The sequence below is a fragment of the Ursus americanus genome, chromosome 25 (assembly GCF_024610735.1).
Source record: "Ursus americanus isolate L20-20 chromosome 25, mUrsAme1.1.p, whole genome shotgun sequence".
NCBI classification, from domain to species: domain Eukaryota; kingdom Metazoa; phylum Chordata; class Mammalia; order Carnivora; family Ursidae; genus Ursus; species Ursus americanus.
Genome location: NC_142151.1, coordinates 26,509,776 through 26,531,043, shown reverse-complemented (window position 1 = coordinate 26,531,043; position 21,268 = coordinate 26,509,776). Strand labels below are relative to the sequence as shown.

General features: G+C 40.5%; 1 protein-coding gene across 16 annotated transcripts in view; it reads right to left on the bottom strand.

Moving 5' to 3' along the window:
• PPFIBP1 (PPFIB scaffold protein 1) overlaps positions 1-21,268 on the bottom strand; it is a 173,954-nt gene that overhangs the window by 47,812 nt on the left and 104,874 nt on the right. For 13 of the 16 annotated variants that reach the window (XM_087855714.1, XM_087855716.1, XM_087855713.1 and 10 more), the window contains 2 exons: positions 10,391-10,489; positions 6,917-7,122 (listed from right to left, as the gene is read on the bottom strand). In XM_087855714.1, coding sequence (XP_087711840.1) covers positions 6,917-7,122; positions 10,391-10,454 — 270 coding nt within the window. In that variant the 5' untranslated portion in view covers positions 10,455-10,489. Of the gene's footprint in view, positions 1-6,916; positions 7,123-10,126; positions 10,177-10,390; positions 10,490-19,218; positions 19,285-21,268 lie in introns of those variants that run through there. The other 3 variants (XM_087855717.1, XM_087855719.1, XM_087855725.1) reach the window with 2 other exon arrangements.

The following is a 21,268-nucleotide window of genomic DNA, read 5'->3' as shown; positions in this document are numbered from 1 at the left end:
TAGTGTGTTGACCTATTCAAGTAGGCAAAGGTCTAGTCTCTTCACACATTTATTTATATTTCTGCCAATTCTGTTACCTTTGCCTTGAAAATGTTAGAGAGGGGGCACCTGGGTGACTCAGGGGGTTAAGCATCTGCCTTTGGCTCAGGTCATGACCCCAGGGTCCTGGGATCAAGCTCAGCTTTGGGCTCCCTGCTCAGTGGGGAGTCTGCTTCTCCTTTTCCCTCTGCCCCTCCTCCTCCACTCATGCTCTGTCTCTCACTTTTTCTCTCTCAAGTAAATAAATAAAATCTTTTTAAAAAATGTTAGAGAGAGGTAAATTCCATTAGGCAAATACCCTACTACCTCTATTTTTCCTCCAACTCCCATGCTTTACCTACCAGACCACTCAAAACCTCCCCAGACAGGGCATGCTCTCTCGAATTCTATTCCTTCTGCATGGACAGTATTTCCCGCCCTTTCCTCATTCCTGAAAGTCCAGCTCAATCCGGGCTTGGTCTGTGAAGTCTTCCTTGAATTGCCCATTCACTCATATGCCAGTTATAGTTTCCGGATGAACCCTCATCACGGCATGCATCACACTGAATGGACTGGGTTAGACTTGGCTACATACATGTTCCTCTCTTCCATCAAACTGCATTCTTTGTGAGTAGCTTTGCCCTTGCATCCGACACACTGAGTTCATACCAAATGACTATGGAATGAACAGTGAATGACAGGTGTTCAATAAACATCGGATGAATACAAAATGAATGAATGCTCGGTTGTAACTTGGCCCTCTTGCTTTTTAGCAAGACTTTTATTCATGTTTTTACCTACAACCTGACATGTGTTCCATGGTCGACTTCAAGCCTGTACTCCCTCTTCCTACCATGTTCAGAAGGTGTTCTCAGAGCCTTTTTAATGGACTATACTTGAGACTATCTTGCATGAACTCCCTTATGTACTATCTTTTCCAAAGCATAGTATATATTGCCTCCAACACCTTCCCTTTCTTTCCTCCTGCCGGTCTTGGAGGAAACTGAGTCTTAACTCCTTCTAAAAGCTCATTATTCCACATAACCTTTGCACCCTGATTTCCTGCTTCCCTGAGACTTACAATTATCACCTCTATCTTTACCGTCCTCAATTTCTTCCTCCTAATGAACTTTCTTCCATTGCCCTCTCCAACATCTACTCCAAGGCTCTGTGTCCACTATACTCACCCCGCATTCCTCTCTGCCTCTACAAATCCATTTTTCATAGCCAGTTCCCTCCTCCTTCTTACCTTGTGCCATATTCTCTTCTCCCCCTACACTGGCTTCCCTTCTGTGTCTTGTCTTGTCCTTCACAATTTAGCTTTTCATCATATTCTGCCATGGATGGCTTACTAGTGATCTTATGAGAGTTAGTCACTTTTCTTCTTATCGGTCCCTCAAGGCAAAACTATCTTACATTTCTCTTGATTCTCCCAAGATTCTTATAAAATCATGAGCATATAATTAAAAACACATTTAGTATCAATTCTTGTTGAGTCGATTTGACATCCACAGCACTGAACACCAGCCCAAATTACTTTACTCAAAATCCTAGAGATGCCCTCAAAATAACTCTTCCTTACTTTAACTCATAAGGCAATCCCTTAGTGACCACATTCGATCCAACTGAAAGTTTAAGTCAAAATTGGCATCAACTTGGGGGATTTCAATAGTATAGTACCCAACTAACTGTGTGTGTGTGGAGGGGGGTAAGGGACACTAGGGAGGGAAAGGCAGGGCAAGGGATCCAGCTCGACTGTAACAGTGATACTTTAATTAAGGAACTCATGGTGTTTGCCAGATTTCCCTGGCATGACAGGGGGGAAATGTCTAAAAGGCTCTATTCCTTACAGAATTATAGAATCCTAAAGTTGGCCAGCAACCACAGCTGGGAATATGAATTGCCTGAATTCACATGACAGGTACTACATATGACGTTAAAGGCACAATATACCTCACCCGTTGTCATCTAAATAGAAGCTCTTCTATTTATATTAACGTCCTTTTAATTATCAAGTAGACACACCATCAAGTATAAAGATGTAATAAATGTTAGCATCTTGCCTCCTGTGCCTCCCTTGCAAAAATGTTTGATTATACAAAATTTCGCTTTTATATAAAAGTAGAGACCTTATGTACCCATCACACAGTATCAACAGTTATTACTGTGAGCTAGGCAGGAACAGTTGGCCTGTTATTTTTACTTAAAGCATCGTGCTATGTTTTCCTTTAATTTTCTTAGTTCTGACGGTTTGCATTGGTCTCCAGTGGTCTCCCCTTCTCTCCCCAACCTTCGTTTTGCTTTGTTCTTCCTTCCTGAGCTCTGTTGTCCTGTCTAAATCCCAAATCAACAAACGAGCAGTGATTTACCACAATTACACTTACTTATGTTGTAACACAGAACTCAGTTTGAATATAACGTTCCCAAATCAGAGTGGTGAATAGCTAAATTAAAACGGGGCAAAGAAAAATCAGTTCAATTTTATAAGGAAAACAAATGTTAAGAAATAGTACCCCCCCGCCCCGGCCACATACTATCCACCCAAGTCAACATACTCAATTTTAAAATTAGTTTTAAAAACTGCCAACCAGTTTTTGATTTCATGATTACATTTTTCAAAATTTTTTATCAAGAAAGAAAAAGGAAGGCGCAGCCCACTAGAGCTCTTTTAATGAAATGTTATCTCCAGCTACCGAAAGAAGCCTCTCATACACGGGCCTCGCGCATCCTAATCAGCATTACAACTCTACCACTGCGTGCAGACATTCGTTGCGTGCTTGCCACTGGACACTGCAGTAGGAGGAGAGATGGAGAAAAACTGGAAAGCCATGAACACCACAGTTACATCTCACTGGGGTCTAACGGCACAAGGAGTCTTATATACTATTGTCCAAAGAATCAACGAACGTGATTATCAACAGCACTGGAAATCAAGCCACCAGGCTGCAGTACTCTGCACCCCTGTCCTCTCACCAAGTGTGATGGAATCAGGGTGGTGAGCCTCTCTCCTTGTGCTGTACAGAATTATCTCAGGGCAACACCACTGCCCTTTGGAGCCACTGGAGCATGCCCTCTGGTTGGTTGGTGCCCTTATGTACTATCGCACCTCTGCCTCCATCAATCTTGAAACACTCCATTTATTTTTTCCTCCGAAATTTCTGTTACGGCTCTAAAAAATAAATACGCTACCAGGGTAACGGGGACAACCTTGTCAGGGAGCCCTCTATTTATTCCAAGACCTCATCAGCTCTGCTCAAAAAGAAAACCAAAGGGAGAGATCAATCTCATATACACTTCATCACACCCAAAAAGCCCAATCATGCTCCTCTCCTAGAAAAGATGCCAGTTTATTCAACGTCGCCAGAAAACGCATCGAAGCCCGAAAAGCTCAGGACCAGCCTGAATATCTTCTGTACTTCCCAAGTTGAGATTGCAGATGTGGTCAAAATCAGAATATGGCTTTTATTTCTGGGTTTTAATGTTCTCAGTGCTTGTTTTCCAGAAACAGAAAGCATCTTCTTCGCTAAATCACCAACGGGAGCAAAAACAAGTGCTCTGGGGTGAGAAGGATCCCAGCAGCAGGCCAACTTCTAGGAGGCACTACTCCAAAAATGGAACTGCATCTCAAATGCCTGTAAGAGCAGCAGATGCCAAGTGCTTTCATCTGCCAGTCTCATTAGAAGGATCTCGAGGGAGCGTCCCTGGAAGTATTCGGGTATCTGTTGCCAAAATATCAATTGCCAAGCTCCAGTGGCTCTCCCATTATACAGCTGATGCACGCACAGCCCCTTTTTGTGCCTCCGTGGCCAGGGCAGAGTGACTTGGATAGCTGTCTTCAGTGTTTCCTAAAAGGTCCTTTCAGACACCTGACTTGAGTAGCGGAGACGCATTCTGGCCCTTCCTCACCTCATTTTCCGGCACACCACCAGGTTCCCTGAAGCTTCTGCAGGGGGGGAAGTGCACATGTTGAGACGACGTTATCCTGGTCGCAGGGATACTCCAAGACCCTCTGAGCTACAGAAGGAGGAAGAACAGACGAGCCCTGGAAGCTGAGGCCCACCTCCTACTCGAGTAGCTTACAATATTCATTACATTATTCGCTCGTTTGTGCACTGTATTTCCTGAAAGCCGGTGACGTGACAGGATGCAGACACGGCAGAGAAGGGTAACACGAGATGAAGAAAAAATGCTGCCCCTATTTTTCTTGCCACGTAGCCTTTCTTGACTCACTTTCACGAAAGAATAGACACATCTCTTTCCGTTCAGTCCTCACGAACACCAGTCGCCGGGAATTTCATTAAAAGTGCATCTCTCACTTAACGCACTGCGCTGGCTTCTCCCAAGAATTCTGCTGACTCGCTCCACTTGTGGTCCTTTATCTGTGGACACTTTCATGGGAGTTTACCAGAAGCTTGCGAGCGGAAGGGGGAAAGCAGCGAGGACGTCTCGGTGAGACACTGCATAACTCAGATAACTTGTGGCCCCGTACAGAACACAATCGTAAGATGTGCCTTGTTTGCCACGGCTTGAACAAACACTCCCTGGAGGCACACATGAAAAGAGAAGGCGGGCAGAGAGCCGCGGGGGCTCGGGGGATGGCGGGACTGGAGTGGGTCACGTGGTGGAGAGTCAGGGGCCTGCAGAGAACGTGCCCACATCTGAACTCTTTAAATTATGAGTATTTGTGTTTATGAAACTTGTTCTAAAGCCTTTTTTAAAAGATACACTTGCAATTAATATCACCTATTTTTTTTTTTAAGTGGAGGACTAAGACAGAAATGTCCTGTGACTTATCAGGTCAGAAGCCAGCGAGGTACACTTCGCTTCACTTATCTCATCGGCCACGATGCCTGATGGGGACTTCGGTCATCGCATTTCCACTCACTTTGTTGAAAACTGTACTTTCGTCATTTCTGCTGATTTTGAGAATGCCTCTTATTATAACCACCACATCACCAGACACTTGGGGGAGTTCATGCCCTGCGCAGTCATGACTGTCAACTTCATCTACTGGGAAAAGCACTGTATGAATGTTCGAGGCAACTCACGGAGTTAGACCTAAGGCAAACAAACTGCTTGCTTGGCTCAAACAATTCGACATATTTTTCTATTTGCCCTCTTAAACTTAGAGGCTGATAAAGCATGTAATTCCCCACCATTAATATTTGTATTAACAGGATAACATTTCACAATCAAAACAAAGAAGTCTACCTCAGTACTTGACCAAATACGGCACAGTCAATAGATTTGTTTTTTCTTCTTCTGTTTTTTTTCTTTCTTTCTTTCTTTTTTTTTTTTTTTTACCACAGGAGAGTAACTTCTGAGTCTTAAACTTGCTGGTGTTCAGAAGGCTACAGCTATAGGTACTTTATTAAAACAAATTCATCTTATAGATTTCATATCCCTTCTCTAATAACAAACTACCAGTGTGACTATTTTCTTTCTTCTCGTCCAGCTTCTGATCATATGAAACGATACAGGCAGCAGAAATCAGTAGGGAAGGAAGAAGTGCCACCCGACAGGAAACCAGGGCATCTCCATGGCCCAGGAGAAGTCATTAGAACTGCAAATGCCCCGCTGCAGTAATGAGAAGATCAGTATCGGTCTTAAGGACGGGGACTCCCAAGCTGGCTATCATTAAACATAAATGTAATCTTGATTATGCGACTAGTAAATAAGTCTTTCTAAAATATTGTAGAAGCTTCTCCATGGTCTGAAAAATGCCTGTATTCTTGTCGAAAAAGTGAAGTACATACGAGTAACGTGTAATTGGAGCCAACACTCTCTCCTCTCTTGGCAAAGGGATCCCATGGTTTTCCCTCCACTCTCTGCAACTTACTCTTCGGTATTACGTTTTTGACTCATCCACCAGGCTCACTGACACAAGCACTCATAAATCAGCTCACGGGACTCACAGTCCTGTGTGGCAGAAGCTATCGTCCCCATTTTACAAATGAGGTAACTTGAGACAAATGGCTTAAAAATTTTCCCCCAAATCATACAAGCTTCTAAGAGCGCCAAAATCAAAATTCAGGTCTGCTGTCTCCAGCACCTGCACTGGTAAACGCCAAGATACAATCCAACCCTCAATTGTATCACACTATTAATGTTCTCCTTTTTGGTTGTGGTAAAATACACACATAAAATTTTTCACTTTTACCATTCTTAAATGTATAGCTTGGTGGCATTACTTGTAACAGAATGAACACTTTTTCTATCTTCCCCTTTGAATATTTTTAGTGGCATTCTTTAGATTTTATTTGTTCCACACATATTAAAACCATGTCATTTACCACTGTGTTCAGGGAAAGGGCAGATCTGCCACGCCATCCATTTTTGAGATGAATGCCTAGGAAGGGGCCTCATTGTTCAAGGAATAAGAACACCATTTAAAGCTCAATTCTGCAGCTTCCCTCGTGCACGTGAACTGACATGACCCCCACACACCACTAGATGGCACCTTATATCAAATACTGCCAACAGACCTCCTCCATGCTGCTTTTCAAAGCCTCTTTTCACTGCACTTCCTATTTGAATTGTTATTGGGTCCTTTTACAGTAAACTTCCCAATAATACTGAGAAAGCATCTATTACATGGAAGGTTCTTTCCCTTACAGGACTGTTTGTTTTAGGCCGCAGCAGGTCATCCAAGAAAAACTTGAAAGCTAGTCCACCTTTAAGGGCAAAATCAGGCGATGATGTGCTGGAACCCATGAAATGTACACTAACAGTATCCTTAAGGGGAATTGGGATGCATTAAGGGATAAAAATCACAGCAAACCTGCTGCCCTGTACTTTTGTTTTGTTTTCTTGTTCTAATCAGCTACTCTGTGCTCTAAATTTTGGAATAAGCAACAAAAGATTGACAGCATGGGATCTGTAACATGCAGATATCTACCATTTGACTCTGAAGCCATTCGACGAGCGTTTCTGCTGTTGAATCTGGGATCTGGCATCTCAAACCTTCCTTCTCATCTGTGTCCATCATCTCTAACAAGCCACGCAGGTCTTCCACAAGGTGCAGAGCTCGCAGGCTTCCCATGAAAGGGGAGGTGGGAGACTGGCAATCAAAAATCCCATTGGAATATTCCAGGGCCTTAGAACCTAGGTTTAAAAAAAAAACCAAAACAAAATCACAGAGAGAGCAGCAGAATTTATATTAGATAATATACTAAAGCTGAGGGTGGCAAGCAAGTCCAGTCACAGTGAGGAATAATCAAAACAAGCAAAAAGGAAAAGAAAACAATTCAATCATGCAAATCTCTCCAAGTCAAAGTGATTTGGTGCAAAAGTAAAACCCATTTAATTGATGGTAAATATCAATTGCCAAATGCCTAATAGGGAGGCCAACTGTGTAGTACAGTAAAAATATAACGAATGGGCTTTGGTGAAAGATGTGCTGACCTTGTGGAAGTTAAGGACTAAGAAGGTAGCAGATCAGTTTGGATAGAGCCAAGTATGTCCAAAAATATAAATTTCAGTACCATAAAGTCTTGAGAAACTCCCTGCAAAGAAGTTGCACATTTGAGGTGGAAACTGCATAGCATAATGTCAAGGGTAACAGGACCAGCTCCCAGTTAATTTACCGGAATTTAATCTTTGGAGAAGTTCAATGAATTACATGTATACATTTGTGTATGTACTCATGAGCGTGTGTGTATAAACCTTTTCTCCCATGATTTTGTTTGCAGCCTAGCATCAAATGCTCTTGCTAATATCAGCTTTAAAAAATAGTTTTATAGCCATTTTTTTCCTATTACTTATAAGGAAAAAGCATTCTACGACTTAAATCTACATAACTAAAAAAAAAAAAAAAACTACATAACTAACCCATAGCCTGTTCAGAAAGCACTCAAAGATACCTCTTCATCTCTTTGATTTTTGTTTTCTGGCCTGTCAAATATACATACTATTAATTATACATATTAATTTTATATTTAAGTGTCAATAATTATGATATTTACATTACCACCTGATTAATCTGAGGGACTTATAATTAGAAGAAAACTGAGAACTGATGTGTAAATTCTCTCTCCAGTTGGCCATCCGGCTTGATCAATTCCAACCATGGACAGAGGAATTTTCTTTTCAGTTAGTCCACTCCACTGACCTTCCCTGACACTGGACCAATTGATTTGGACCAAAATCTGTCAAACCATAATAGTGGTAACCATTGATATGCTAGGTCCGATGCTAAATGCTTCATAAAATCCTCTGAATCAATCCCCTCAGGAACCATGTAAGGTTGAGAGAATCCAGAAAAATCGAAATTGAGGCGAGTAGGTCAGAGAAAGGGAAGAGCATTAAGAACAAAGCAGGCTATGATGTCCTATTCCAGCAGGTTTAAGCATTAGGATCACCTGATAATACTATTCAAAATAGATGTGCCCACACTAACCTTCCACTCTGTTAAGTCTCCATCCCAAAACAAGGTGGGGGACAGACAGATGCGTATGTAGAAAAAGTCCTCAGATACTTGCGGTCAGATCTCCCTCCTACCTTAAGTGGAGAACTACTGATACTGAGAACATAAACCCAGGTCCTACCCACTAACCTACTGACCGACTCAGTGTGAGATGGGACCCAGGAAATCTTGATTTTTCTGAACAACTCTAATGTTGGTCCTGAAGCCCTACGAGGGCTAAGGAACAAACACACTCGTCTAGTGGAGTAGCTAAAATGTCAGTCCTCAACTACTGTCCAGAACTACTTCTCTTGACCATAGAGTTTCACTAAGAGCTAAAGGTTATAACCTCTGATAAGAGCCTAGATCTGGCTGGGGTTATATTTTCCAAAACTGTGACACAGTTAAGTCCAATCTCTTTTCCACCTAGGAGTCCTTCAACTGTGTGAAAGTATCTATCATGCCTTGAGCAAGAATATACTTTTCCAGGTTAAACTCCACCAGTTCCTTCCTTACCAGGTGTGGTTGTTAAATTCTCTGCCTTCGTGTTCACCTCCTCTTAAGTTTTACCAATAACCTCTCTGAAATGGATATTCCAAAAACTGAATCCAGTACACAAGATGTGGTCTAATCTACAAAGGAGGTCAAATTGAAATCTGGCCTCAGGATATACAAGTTTAACAAAGGAGGCCAAACTATGACCTGCCGCGACGTCCCTCAAGGGAAGAACCTCTGACAAGGAAAACACCTGTGGTTTCTTCGAACCACTAAAACAGAGTAGGGTCATAGTTATGACCAGAAAAGATAAGCAACAGGGGCCAGAAGAGCCAGAATGGAGGAGCAGGAGAGGCCGACCGCACCTTGACCCTGACCCTCAGGCGGATGACAACCCCACCCACCAGCCCCTTCAACCCTCTCTTCATTACCATGGGTTCCTAAATACACAAAGGTACTTCTCCTGCGACAAAACACAAAATGTGGTATGAGACCTTAGGGAGCCACCACCCCTGGGAGACCACAAGGGCCTGAAAGGTTCACCGTACCGGTCAGTCCCTTTGGTCATGATGAGAAAACAAGGAGGTTATGGTCTACACTGTTTTTGTTCCACTTCCATAACAGAGAATCACTCAAGATTCTTAACAAGGGAGGAATACGACCAGATCTGTGCTTCAGAAAGAAAATTCTGGTGGTCTAGAGAATGATGGACTACAGCAGGAAAGCGAGAGTGTCAAGAACATCAAGGGAGAGGGTTGCTAGGACAAAGCAAGGCAGAGGTAAGCACAGACAGGACATATTTTAGAGGGAATAAAAGGGAATGGCTGAACGTAAAGGGAGATAGACGTGATAGCACTTGACTAAGCAGGGACTATGAGGGACAAAGGTCTAGAGTGACTCAAATTTCTGTTTAGGAAACTGCGTGGATAGAAGGTTATGAAACTAGACAAGATAAAGACTACTAGAGAGGCTTCTGAGCAAAGAAAATGAGCTCAAAGCTTTACGCGATGACACGGATGTGCATATAGGCTATTTCAGAGGAGATATCTGATTGGCAGTTAGAGACCCAAAGCTTAGCAGAGAAGTGAGAAAGTCAACAGAAGCGAGAGTCATTGGTGGGAAAGGGAATGTCGAATTCAAGGGAACAGATGAGAACATCCGTGAATACTGGGTAGAGCAGTATCCCACAAAGTGTGGCCCACCGACTACCTGCACTGAAATCCCATGAGATGCAGTTTCTTTATCCTTGAGTCAGAACCCTAGGACGGAAATGGAATTTGACACATTTTAAAACAAAGTTTGAGAATAATACTGGTATAAAATGGAGAAGAGGGATCAAGGTGAAACCAAGGGGGATCAAGGCAGCCCATAAATGAAAATAAGAAAGTGGAGAGGTAATAAAAGAGGTGGAATGAAAAAGCCAAGAGCACAGAGTAAATGTCACGGTTCCCTCTTCCAGAGGACGCAGATTACCTGCTATAATCCCGTCCATCTGCTCCAACGCCGCAGCCAACATGTCACTTGCGTCACTCATCATTTTGTTATTTGTCAAGGGCAAATTCCAACCTAGATCTGAAAAAACAATGATGTTACTATTATATCCTTTAAATGACACATGCTTCCTGGCAGGTGTGATAGCTCAACGTCAAATCACAACCCCACCTAGACGTCAGACGGGGAGGGAGAATTTCTGCAGCAGTAGAGCTGAATGACCTGAGTCACTTGACACGCTGTGGCCGACCATCTACCGTACTGCAAGACCCCATGCTCCACCAGTTAATGAAATAAGTAAGTTTCAGATCTCGCATGCAAGGTGTTTGAAGTCCAGTAGAATGGTTTCCATGATGTACTCTACAGAGCTCGAGGCCTCTGTGAAGGGCACCAGGGATGGCTGTGGACACTTCCTGAGGGCCATTAGGAATGCTCAGTAGATGAGATTTTTTTCCTTCCTGCACCAGCCCCACCCAATTTCTGCTCTTTCAATTTTGCCTTTTTTTTCTGTATAAGGATTTACCATAAGACTTGTCTAAGGAAAGGGTTTACTAGCAAATACACGAAACACACACACAACCACTAGTATTTTGTAACAGTTACACTGTACAAGTGTCTACAGTAGTCCCTACACATTTACATAAATTATTCATAACCCCTAATCATGACAATCCAATACAACGGATAAATCTGTCTCCATTAGATAGATGATATCAAAATGTTGATTTTTGCACAGAAACACAGCAAATAAATATATAGTGAAGACCAGGTTTTAACCTAGGTCTGTCTGACTTCCACTATAATACATATTAAATTTCTGTTTGTCTCATTTTATCTGAAAAATAGATTTATGCTGAAATTATGACACAATCTACTCATTCTTTTACCTGTTAAAAATATATTGGAATTATTCTTGCAAAAAATTTAATTATGAACAAGAAAAAGTTAAGACTACGTGATTTCCAATATTTATTAATGTGCTTCAAGTACCAGACTAAACACCCGTGTAAATTCTCCCAAAAGGCCTAAATAAGGCCCTAGCTATTTTGCACATACTGTGGTGTAGCAAATATCTGGGAAATAAAGGGTATGCGGTTTAAAAGAAAACTTTGCCCACTGTTTCCAAGCAGCCAGATCTCACCACTTTACTTTCTTACAGTTCTGATCAACAGCTTCTTGGATCAGTTCTCTACTCTGCATTCATTCTGATAAAATGCCACGCCATCACTGTGAAGCATTACTTTGATTTTATAGCTTTTAGAGATTTCGTCTCTGATTTCCCAGAACTTTACTCAACTTCAGAAGTTGTAAAATATCACTACCATTTAATGTGGGGAAAACGACAGCACAAAAGTACTCAAGGCAAGTGTTTACAGTCTCCCAGAAAGTAGGAGTTAACAAGCAGGGTTATGAAGTTAGGTAGTTCTCAAATATTTACTTGCACAGTCCAGAGAGGTGGGGAGCAAATTCAAAAGTCACACTTCAGGATGAAAACTCAAAACTCGGTGACAACTGAGAACATACAGTTCTAAGTAGAAGACCGTGCAGTCCCCGAACTTCATATAATTAAGGGGCTGGCATTCCCTTTCATGTTAAAAGTAGCACTTCAAAGAGCTCTAGATACTATGATAAGTATAAAAATAACCCAAGGAGATACAAGCCAGGCTCAGCTATAAAGATGGCTAATAAAACAAAGTGACGACCATATTTGAAAAACTCTCACCACCGCACTAAATTATAAAAGCAAACATTCATCTTTGTTAGCAACTGTGTTTGTGTATAACGCGAACGCTTTTCCACATATGACAGGGGGTTATGTATTTCTTCTCTGCTCTGTTCAACAAGCCTTTCAAATGCTCTGACGCGGAGGTATGAGAACCTAGACCATGGTTTTCAGAGTGATGAAGAACCAGGTGTTTTTTAATTTCCAATCCTTTGCTTAATAAATGACAATATTAAATTGCAATAAATGTTTATAAACGCTTATCTCAATCTCTATACTTATCATGCAGCAGCCTGCATGTAATAATTAAACAGTCAATAAAAATAGATTTAATATTGCAAAGGTGGTAGGTGCTAATGGAGCAGGAAAAGGGGGTCCAGAGTTTGGAAGGGTTTGCAAATTAAATAGGGAAGTCTGGGAGAATGATGGATTCAAAGGCCTAAGATCTCTTTAATAAATTAAAAGTAGTCGGTATAGGGTGGTCTGGTTCAGTGGTAGTCAAAGGATAGAATTCCTACAAATCGATTTAAAAAAGAGAGAGGTGGGGCGCCTGGGAGGCACAGTGGTTAAGCGGCTGCCTTCAGCTCAGGGCATGATCCCAGTGTTGTGGGATCGAGCCCCACATCAGGCTCCTCTGCTATGAGCCTGCTTCTTCCTCTCCCACTCCCCCTGCTTGTGTTCCCTCTCTCGCTGGCTGTCTCTCTGTCAAATAAATAAATAAAATATTTTAAAAAATAAAAAATAAAAAAATAAAAATAATAAAAAAGGGAGAGGCGAGGACATGAAAAGATGTATAATGGAAAATATCTTCGGCCAATAAACCCATAGAGGCTTAATGTCATTAATACAAGGACTTTTAGACAACAACGTGATACCATTTTATACCTAGTCAGTCAACTGTTTAAAAAAAAATTGACATTCCCAAGTATTACAGAGGATGTGGATTCACTGAATCTCTTACAGAATGGCAGTGGGAATGTAAAATGGCTTAACCACTTAGAATAACAGTTTGGCACTGTCATCTAAAATTAAACATATTCACTTTCATTCTAACAATATTTATGCCAAGGTACACCATAATCATGAACACACACAAATGTTCATAGTAGGCCGCTTCGCAAGGCCAAAAATGTGAACACAAACCAAATGTTCAACACAAGAGGAGATGAATAAACTGAGGTATTTGCACAATGGAATTACATACAGTTGTCAAAACAAACGAAAGCAATATATCTGTGGTATGAATAAATCTATGCAGTATAATAGCAAACAAAAATAAGTCTCCAATAAATTCAGAGAGACTTTTTTAGAAGTTAAAACAATACAAATATAAACATATTTTAGAAATACATATACATTAAACATAACTATACAAACAGAAAAGAGGAAACAGTAACATGAAATTCAGGATGATGGCTACCCTCAAGTCAGGGATTGGGGGGGTTGACTGAGAGGAAGAGTTACATAGTTAAATAAAGGTAACTGTCAAGTTTTTGAGTTAGGTAATGGATTCAGAAGAGTGCTTAGTACATTATTAAAAATGACAAAATGAGAATTCTACTTCTGATAATGGTGGGGTACATTTTATTGGACAAACTACTCCACAAATAGCAATACAAAACACTGGATAAAACATAAAAACAGTTCTGAAGAAACTGGAGAGTGAATAAAAGCTGGTAGAAACTGGAGGGAATTCAGCAATGGAGTAAAGGGAACCATAATGAGTGAGATTCATGTTTATACATCTTTTACCTGTGGGCACTCCCCCGTCCGTGGGATAGAGAGTAGCTAGGATCATGAAGGATATCAAAATCTTACTGGCTCCAAGGGAAGAAGGGGGTAAACTTCTTACACTATACACAAAGGTGTTTAATACTAATTCATGGTAGACTGTGATAAGTTAAGAATATACAGCGTAATCCATTAAGATTACAAAATAAAGACATGAGTAAAAAGCCAATTAGGTTAATGAAATGCAATACTAATAAAATCCTCAATCCAAAAGAAGGCAATAACGGAACACTGAGCAGATGGGAGAAAAAGAAATCAAATGGCAAGATGGCAGATATAAATTCAATCATATAAATAATTATATTAAATATAAACAGAACGAACATTATTAAAAGCCAGAGACTGGGGTGGGGGAATGGGATAGACCTGTGACGGGTAGTAAGGAGGGCACGTATAGCATAGTGCACTGGCTGTTATATGCAACTAATGAATCATCAAACTTTGCATCAGAAGCCAGGGATGTACTGTATGGTGACTAACATAATATAATAAAAAAAAAAACATTAAAAAAAAAAAAAAAGCCAGAGATTGTCAGACTGGCTTAAAAAAAAAAAAAAGGACAGACCTAACTATATGCTGTTAATAGAGATATATTTTAAATACAAAGAAATGTAAAAGGATGCAAAATGATATACCACATACATCATAAGCTTAAGAAAGCAGGACTGGCTTTATTAATATAAGAAAGATGGCTTTCAATTGAGAAGTATTACTAGAAAGAGAGAGATTTTGTAATGATGATCAATTCATCAGGAAGTCATAACAACTGCAAATGTTTTTGCAACTAATAATAGAGCTTCCAAGTATATAAGGCAAAACCCAACACAATTCAAGGAGAATTACACAAATTAAGTCATTTATATTTGATGTAATTCTTGATATGGTTAGATTTAAGTGCATGGTCCTGTCCTTTTTTTTGTTTTATTTTGCTTCACCTGTCATTTTCAACCCTCTTTCGGAATAGCAGAGGTAGGTACAAGGTACGAAAAAAATCCAGCAACAACACAGAAGATTCGAACAATACCATCAACCATCCTGACCTAATTTGATTTATATAAGAAAACACCCAAATGCAGAATACACACTCAAGTCCACATGTTATATTCATCAGGAAGTCCATGTATGCAAGGCAGCAAAGTAAGTCTCAGTAAATTCCAAATGGACTTCAAAGGATACACAAAAGAATAAGAACAGCAAACTGAAGTGGTAAAGTACTAATACTGAAACAGAATTTCCATAGTCATTAAAATTCTGACATGCCCATGGCTTGAGTTATTTTAGAGGCAGCCTAATTTCATGAGCATCTGTGTTGATAAATCTATGTCAACTTTCATGGCTGGGTCAAAGTATTTTTAAAAATAGAAAGGCTAAATGGAAAGGCTTCAGAAAATCCTATGCTCTAAAAAGATTTTCCTATATCCCCAAAAGCATTTCTGAGACGAGGATTCCCCTGGACATCCTTACATACTTAATACAATATTACTCCAAATATAGTGAGTGGAATGTTGCTCCACAGTAAAAAAGACTGAAGTACTGACACATGCAACATCATGCTGAGCAAAAGAAGCCAGACATAAACAATGAGGTACTATATGATTCCTTCTATATGAGTCAAGAACAAGCAATCTATAGTGATAGAAAGTAGGAAAATAGTTACATGCAGGAAGTGGCAAATGATCCGGGGGACCTCCTGTTCAATATACTGATTGAGTAGTTGGTTACACAAGTTTATACATTTGTCAAAACTCATCAAACTGTACACTTAAGATGTGTGCATTTCACTGTATGTAAATTTCATCTCAAATTTTAAAAATTAAGAATGAAGATTGTTATTAATTAAAAATGAAATTGTATTTTTAAAATGAACTAAATAAATGGATTAGAAGTAGGAAATGCATGGACTTATAATGATGTCATAAATCAAGGATAATGAATAACCCAGTTATAGACTTGAGGTCCAAAATAAAAGCCTCAGAATATCCAAGTCCCTTTGTTCTAATTCTTTGCTTACCCAGAAACCTGCTGATTATAATTTGGTCTTTTGGATGCACAAAACCATTTAGGAAATTAAACCTTCAACATCCAATAATTCTCATACAATAGCAAATTCATTTCTGAATTCTAAATAGCTAATAACATACTTCTTTGAATAACTTGCTGAAGGGAAAAAGCACCAGAAAATACAACCACCACAACAAAGGAGTGGGGTTTGGGTTTAAGGTCAGAGCTCAAACTTGAGAAAGCCCTATTTGCTGGGTAATTTAAACAGAGATCAGCTCTGTTTGCACGAGTCCCCAGTCTGGTGGTTTCCTATTCCAATGGCTCAATAAGTTTAGAGAAGTCTTAAGAAAGCAATCTCCTGGGGATAACATTCATATATATTATAGTAAAGGACAAAAAGAAAGACCCAACAGAAGCATGTTTTGGGTATATTTCAAGCTTGGTCAGGACCCATTTAGAGTAGATTTGAACAGGATAAAATTAAGGAAAGTTCCAACAATGGGCGTGGCAGCTAAAGAGTTGGCAGAAAACCACAATTTTTTGCTGGGTTGCTGACTGACTGATGTTTTAGGGCAGGCTAGCTGCCCAGTCTCTCAGTGAAGAAAGAAAAAAAAAGACTAAGAAAATTAGTAAGTTTGTTCTAAACTTGGGCAAAAATGACATTTGTCCTAGCCTTCTCAGCTCTCCTTAGCTAAAATGCTTAGGTTTGAAAGAGAACTTCTAATTTCATGCCCAGAGACAAAAGCAACCCACTGAGATGAAGACACTTAAAAGAAGAAATCCCTTTATTTGAGAGAATGTTTACAAACATTCCACTAGGCTGGTAGAGTGCCATATTATTATGTGCCCATTACGACAACAATGTATTTTCATATAAATTACTCACAGATTTCTCATCAATTTTACCCCCAAGACGCTCAGTAGGGACGTGCATCAATTATACAATGATTCTCAATGTATGCAGCAATACAGTCTTAGCAAAGATAACATGTCTTTTTTTTTTAATGTTTTTTTATATTATGTTAGTCACCATACAGTACATCCCTGGTTTCTGATGTAAAGTTCGATGATTCATTAGTTGCATATAACACCCAGTGCACCATGCAATACGTGCCCTCCCCACCACCCATCACCAGCCTATCCCATTCCCCCACCCCCCTCCCCTCTGAGGCCCTCAGTTTGTTTCTCAGAGTCCATAGTCTCTCATGCTTCATTCCCCCTTCTGATTACCCCCCTTTCTTTATCCCTTTCTTCTCCTACCGATCTTCCTAGTTCTCATGTTCCATAGATGAGAGAAACCACATGATAATTGTCTTTCTCTGCTTGACTCATTTCACTTTTTTACTCAGGTATCAAAAAGAACGATTTCTCAACATTTGCTGCAACATGGAAGGCACTGGAGGAGATAATGCTAAGTGAAAAAAGATAACATGTCTTTAAAAATGGAAAGACCAAGATAGAGAAGTTAGGACTACCGGTGGTTCTCAAGGTGTGGTTCCTGGACCAGCAGCAGCATCACCTGGGAGCTAGTTAGCATGCAAATCCTTGGGCCCCACCCAACACTTACTGAATGAGAACCTCTAGGGGCAGGGCCCAGCAATCTGGGTTTTTACAAGCCGTCCAGGTGAACATGGGGCGCACTCAACCACTGTGCTAGAGCATAAGGGGCCATCTTTCCTTTCAGGGCTAGCTCTACCCAAGACGAAGTTGGAACTGGTTAGCAAGCTGAACAAGGGTAGAACTCCTCTCCCCAGTCACTGCTTCTTTTGATCCCAAAATAACAGCTCTGAATAAGCAATTCAGGTTTCAACCCGAAAACTCCCTCCCTTTAAACTTCAACCGCTAAGTCATTATGTCTGCAACATTTTATGATTCTTATGCAATCCTCCTTGTTTTCCGGTTCTCTGCTATGTATCTGTCATCACCTACTTTCTCCTCTCTACTATAGTCGTTCAAATCCTTTTCGCCTCCCATCTGCTCCAACATCCCTAGAAAATTAATTCAGAATCACCTGAAAAGGCAACACGGTAAGAAGTGGAGGTCAAGGTGCCCGGGAAGTGTTGAAAACAGAAGAGACTGGGCTGTTGGCAGCGGGGGGGATATCTAATGTTACAACGTACATTTTAAAAATCTGTTGAATTGTAAAGTAGGTGTAACATTGATGATATAACTGAAAGTTTGAACACTATTTGAATATATTAGGGAATTATTTTAATTTTTAAGTTACAATAGTTATTTTTTAAGAGTGCTTTTTTTTCAGAGATAATTAGCAAACTATTCCCTGATAAAATGATACATCTGGAATTTGCTTTAAGAGAATAAAGGGGAATGGAGTAAGGATAAAGAGAGAGACGAAATAAGATTAGCCATGACTTGATAATTGCTGAAGGTGGGGGATAAGTATGTGGGGTAACATTATGCTATTCTTCACACACTTTTATATATTTGAGATTTTCCATAATCAAATATTTAAATTTTTTCATCCGTATCTTTAGACAATAGGATTTTCAAACACCCTTAAACATGATATGTTTGTTGTCTTAAATATTTTGTTTTTCTATCATGACCTCAAGCACACCGAGGGCTCACCAAATATTTATAAAGCAAATAAGAAAATACTTATTTTAACCACATGCATAAACAAAAACACATGCTCAGAAAGGGCCTCTCATAGAGAACTTGTAAGGCAGAGCATAAAAGAGGAACTATTAATGACTGCACCCTAGTGAAAGTTACTTCTCTTGCTCACTGAAAAGCAGAGCCACAAAAGACGATGGGGCAAAGTTGGTAAGTAGTCAGATAAATGAAACAGCCAGGGAAAACAGGACAAGATAAAAGGAAATGAGTTTCTCAGCTCAATGCTATTAATATTTAGGAATGATAACCTCAAGGGAATTGATAAAAATGTGCATACAATAAGCCAAGATCCTTGACTTCTTGAATCAAAGGATGCTGCCGCTATTTGAAAAACGGCTTGTATTAAATATCAGTAAATCTGAAGATCTTGTGAGAAAGTGAAAGAATGTCCCATTTCTCCTTATCTACTATCATTAGCTCTTATGACTGCAAGAAGTAGTTATGAATTTGTCCAAGGTCACTCGAGAAGTAAGATTTGAGCCCCAAACCCATGTTGTTCTCTATAGGTATTTATCAAACAGCTAGTCAGCTCTAAGATCACCAACCTTGACCCTTCCCATGAGCTTCTAACCCCAATTACATACTACCTCCAAGGCACCATCCCTGCCTGTCATGCTGCACAACATACCCTTCCCTGGACGTGCACCTGTTCTCTTACCTCTGTGTGGTCACGACAGCTGCTCCTGCCCTGCTCGGACCACCCTCAGATGCCCCGGGACGCCTACTTTTGTAAAAAAAAATAACTTTATTTAAATTCAACTAGTTAATATACAGTGTATTATTAGTTTTAGAGGTAGAACTTAGTGATTCATCAGTCGTATAGAACACCCAGTGCTCATTCCATTAAGTGCCCTCCTTAATGTCCATCACCCAGTTACCTCATCCCCCCACCTGGGACACTGACTTTCAAGACTCAGCTCAGGCATCCTTGCCACCAAGGCCTTGTTGCCCCTCTCAGAGCACCCTGGGCGTGAGTCCATGAGAGCCCCAGTTTTGTAATATTCATCTCCTTGACTAAGCTGTGGGCTCCGTGAGACTACTTCTGACGTCCGCATCCTCGTATCTCGTGTGGTAGACAGCATGCTCCCAGCATGGCGCTGTGTTTCAGTGCCCTCCAACAGGCACGCCTCTGTCAGAACAGTTCTAGCTCCTAGATTCCTACATATATTATTTATACGTAGGATATATAAACATACTCTCCTATATGTTTCAGAGAATAGTGTGACCTTCCTCTTAGCTGCATATGTCAAAAACCTGCCCCCTCACCCTGACCTTTAAGATAAATCTAGATGAAACTGATTGTTGCTATCACCTACAATCTTACAAAATGAATTTTCACTCTTCAAAACGCAGGTAAACCAAATCCACTGTGATGATGTTATTTATAAGAGTCGGTAAACTTAGTTCCCAATAGAATGGAGGAGTTCTAGGGGGTCTGAGCAGGTTTTAACGTCTGATTTTTCCATCTACTCTAACCCTAACCCCCACCCATCTCTTCTTTTTAGCTCTTAAAAACCTGGGGACTTCTATGTCTCCTAGTTTCCTGCCAGGTCTACCAACGTAGCTTGAGCTGGTAAGAGGTCAGCAGTTCCAGGATCTTTAACACCCAGACTGTTGCCTACAGAGACAGGGATGGGTCATAGATACTCAAAGCTCTAAAAGGGAGGGAAAGGACAAGTTGTCTATTATACGCACCCTCTAAAGGAGTGTTTGATAAACTGTGGGTCATGACCCCTACGATTAGAAGGTAGTGAAATAAATTTAGCAGACTGCAATCAACATTCACTTGAACAAAACAGAAAACATCAGAGTGTCTCACAAGAAGAGAAGGTTAAGTACTGTTTCGTGAAACTTTTGATTCAGTTATATATACACACATCTGCACGCAATAAGTACTGATTGAAGGCCTACCACGTGCCGGGTACTGGAGAAAGAACAGTGAAAAAGACAAGGAAAAAAAGAAAAATATCTCTGCCTTTAGATAGCTGACATTCCCGTCGTTTCAGTGTGGTGGGGAGCGAGGCAGGCATGCATACGTATTACATCTTGATGTAAGAAAGTATATCTTTTTTAAAAAAGATTTTTTTTATTTATTTGAGAGAGAGAGAGCACAGCTGGGGAGGGGCAGAGGGAGAGGGAGAAGCAGACTCCCCGATGAGCAGGGAGCCGGATGCAGGCGTTGATTCCAAGACCTTGGTATGACCTGAGCTGAAGGCAGACGCTTAATGAACTGAGCCGCCCAGGTGTCCCAAGAAAGTGTATTTTACACTACATTTGAGAAACACTGCTCTAAAGTAGTGTGATTTAAAATGTGGTCTGTGAACTGGTTCACTAACTGTTACTGGTCTACTATGAGTTAAGTAACCGAAGTTATTTAGAAAATTTTGTAGCAACTTGGTCTTATTATGATAGCCAATTATGTGATCATTTTGCTGGCCCGCCCAGTTTTTTTTTTTTTTAATTGGATTTTACAGAATCAATCCATGATGAATTGGAAAGAAGGGGGGAAAAAAAAACCTGGTCCTTTACCAGAGGTGGCTGAGAAGCATGCTCGGGAGGACACAAGGAGCAGGTGCCTTGGGAGCGGAACACAGTCCTCTGATTGGAAACTGCAGTCGTGGATCACGGACAGAGAGCAGACAATACAGGGAGCAAGAGAACACCAACACCTGGGGAGTATGGTTCAGGGTCTCTCTGCACACATGTCC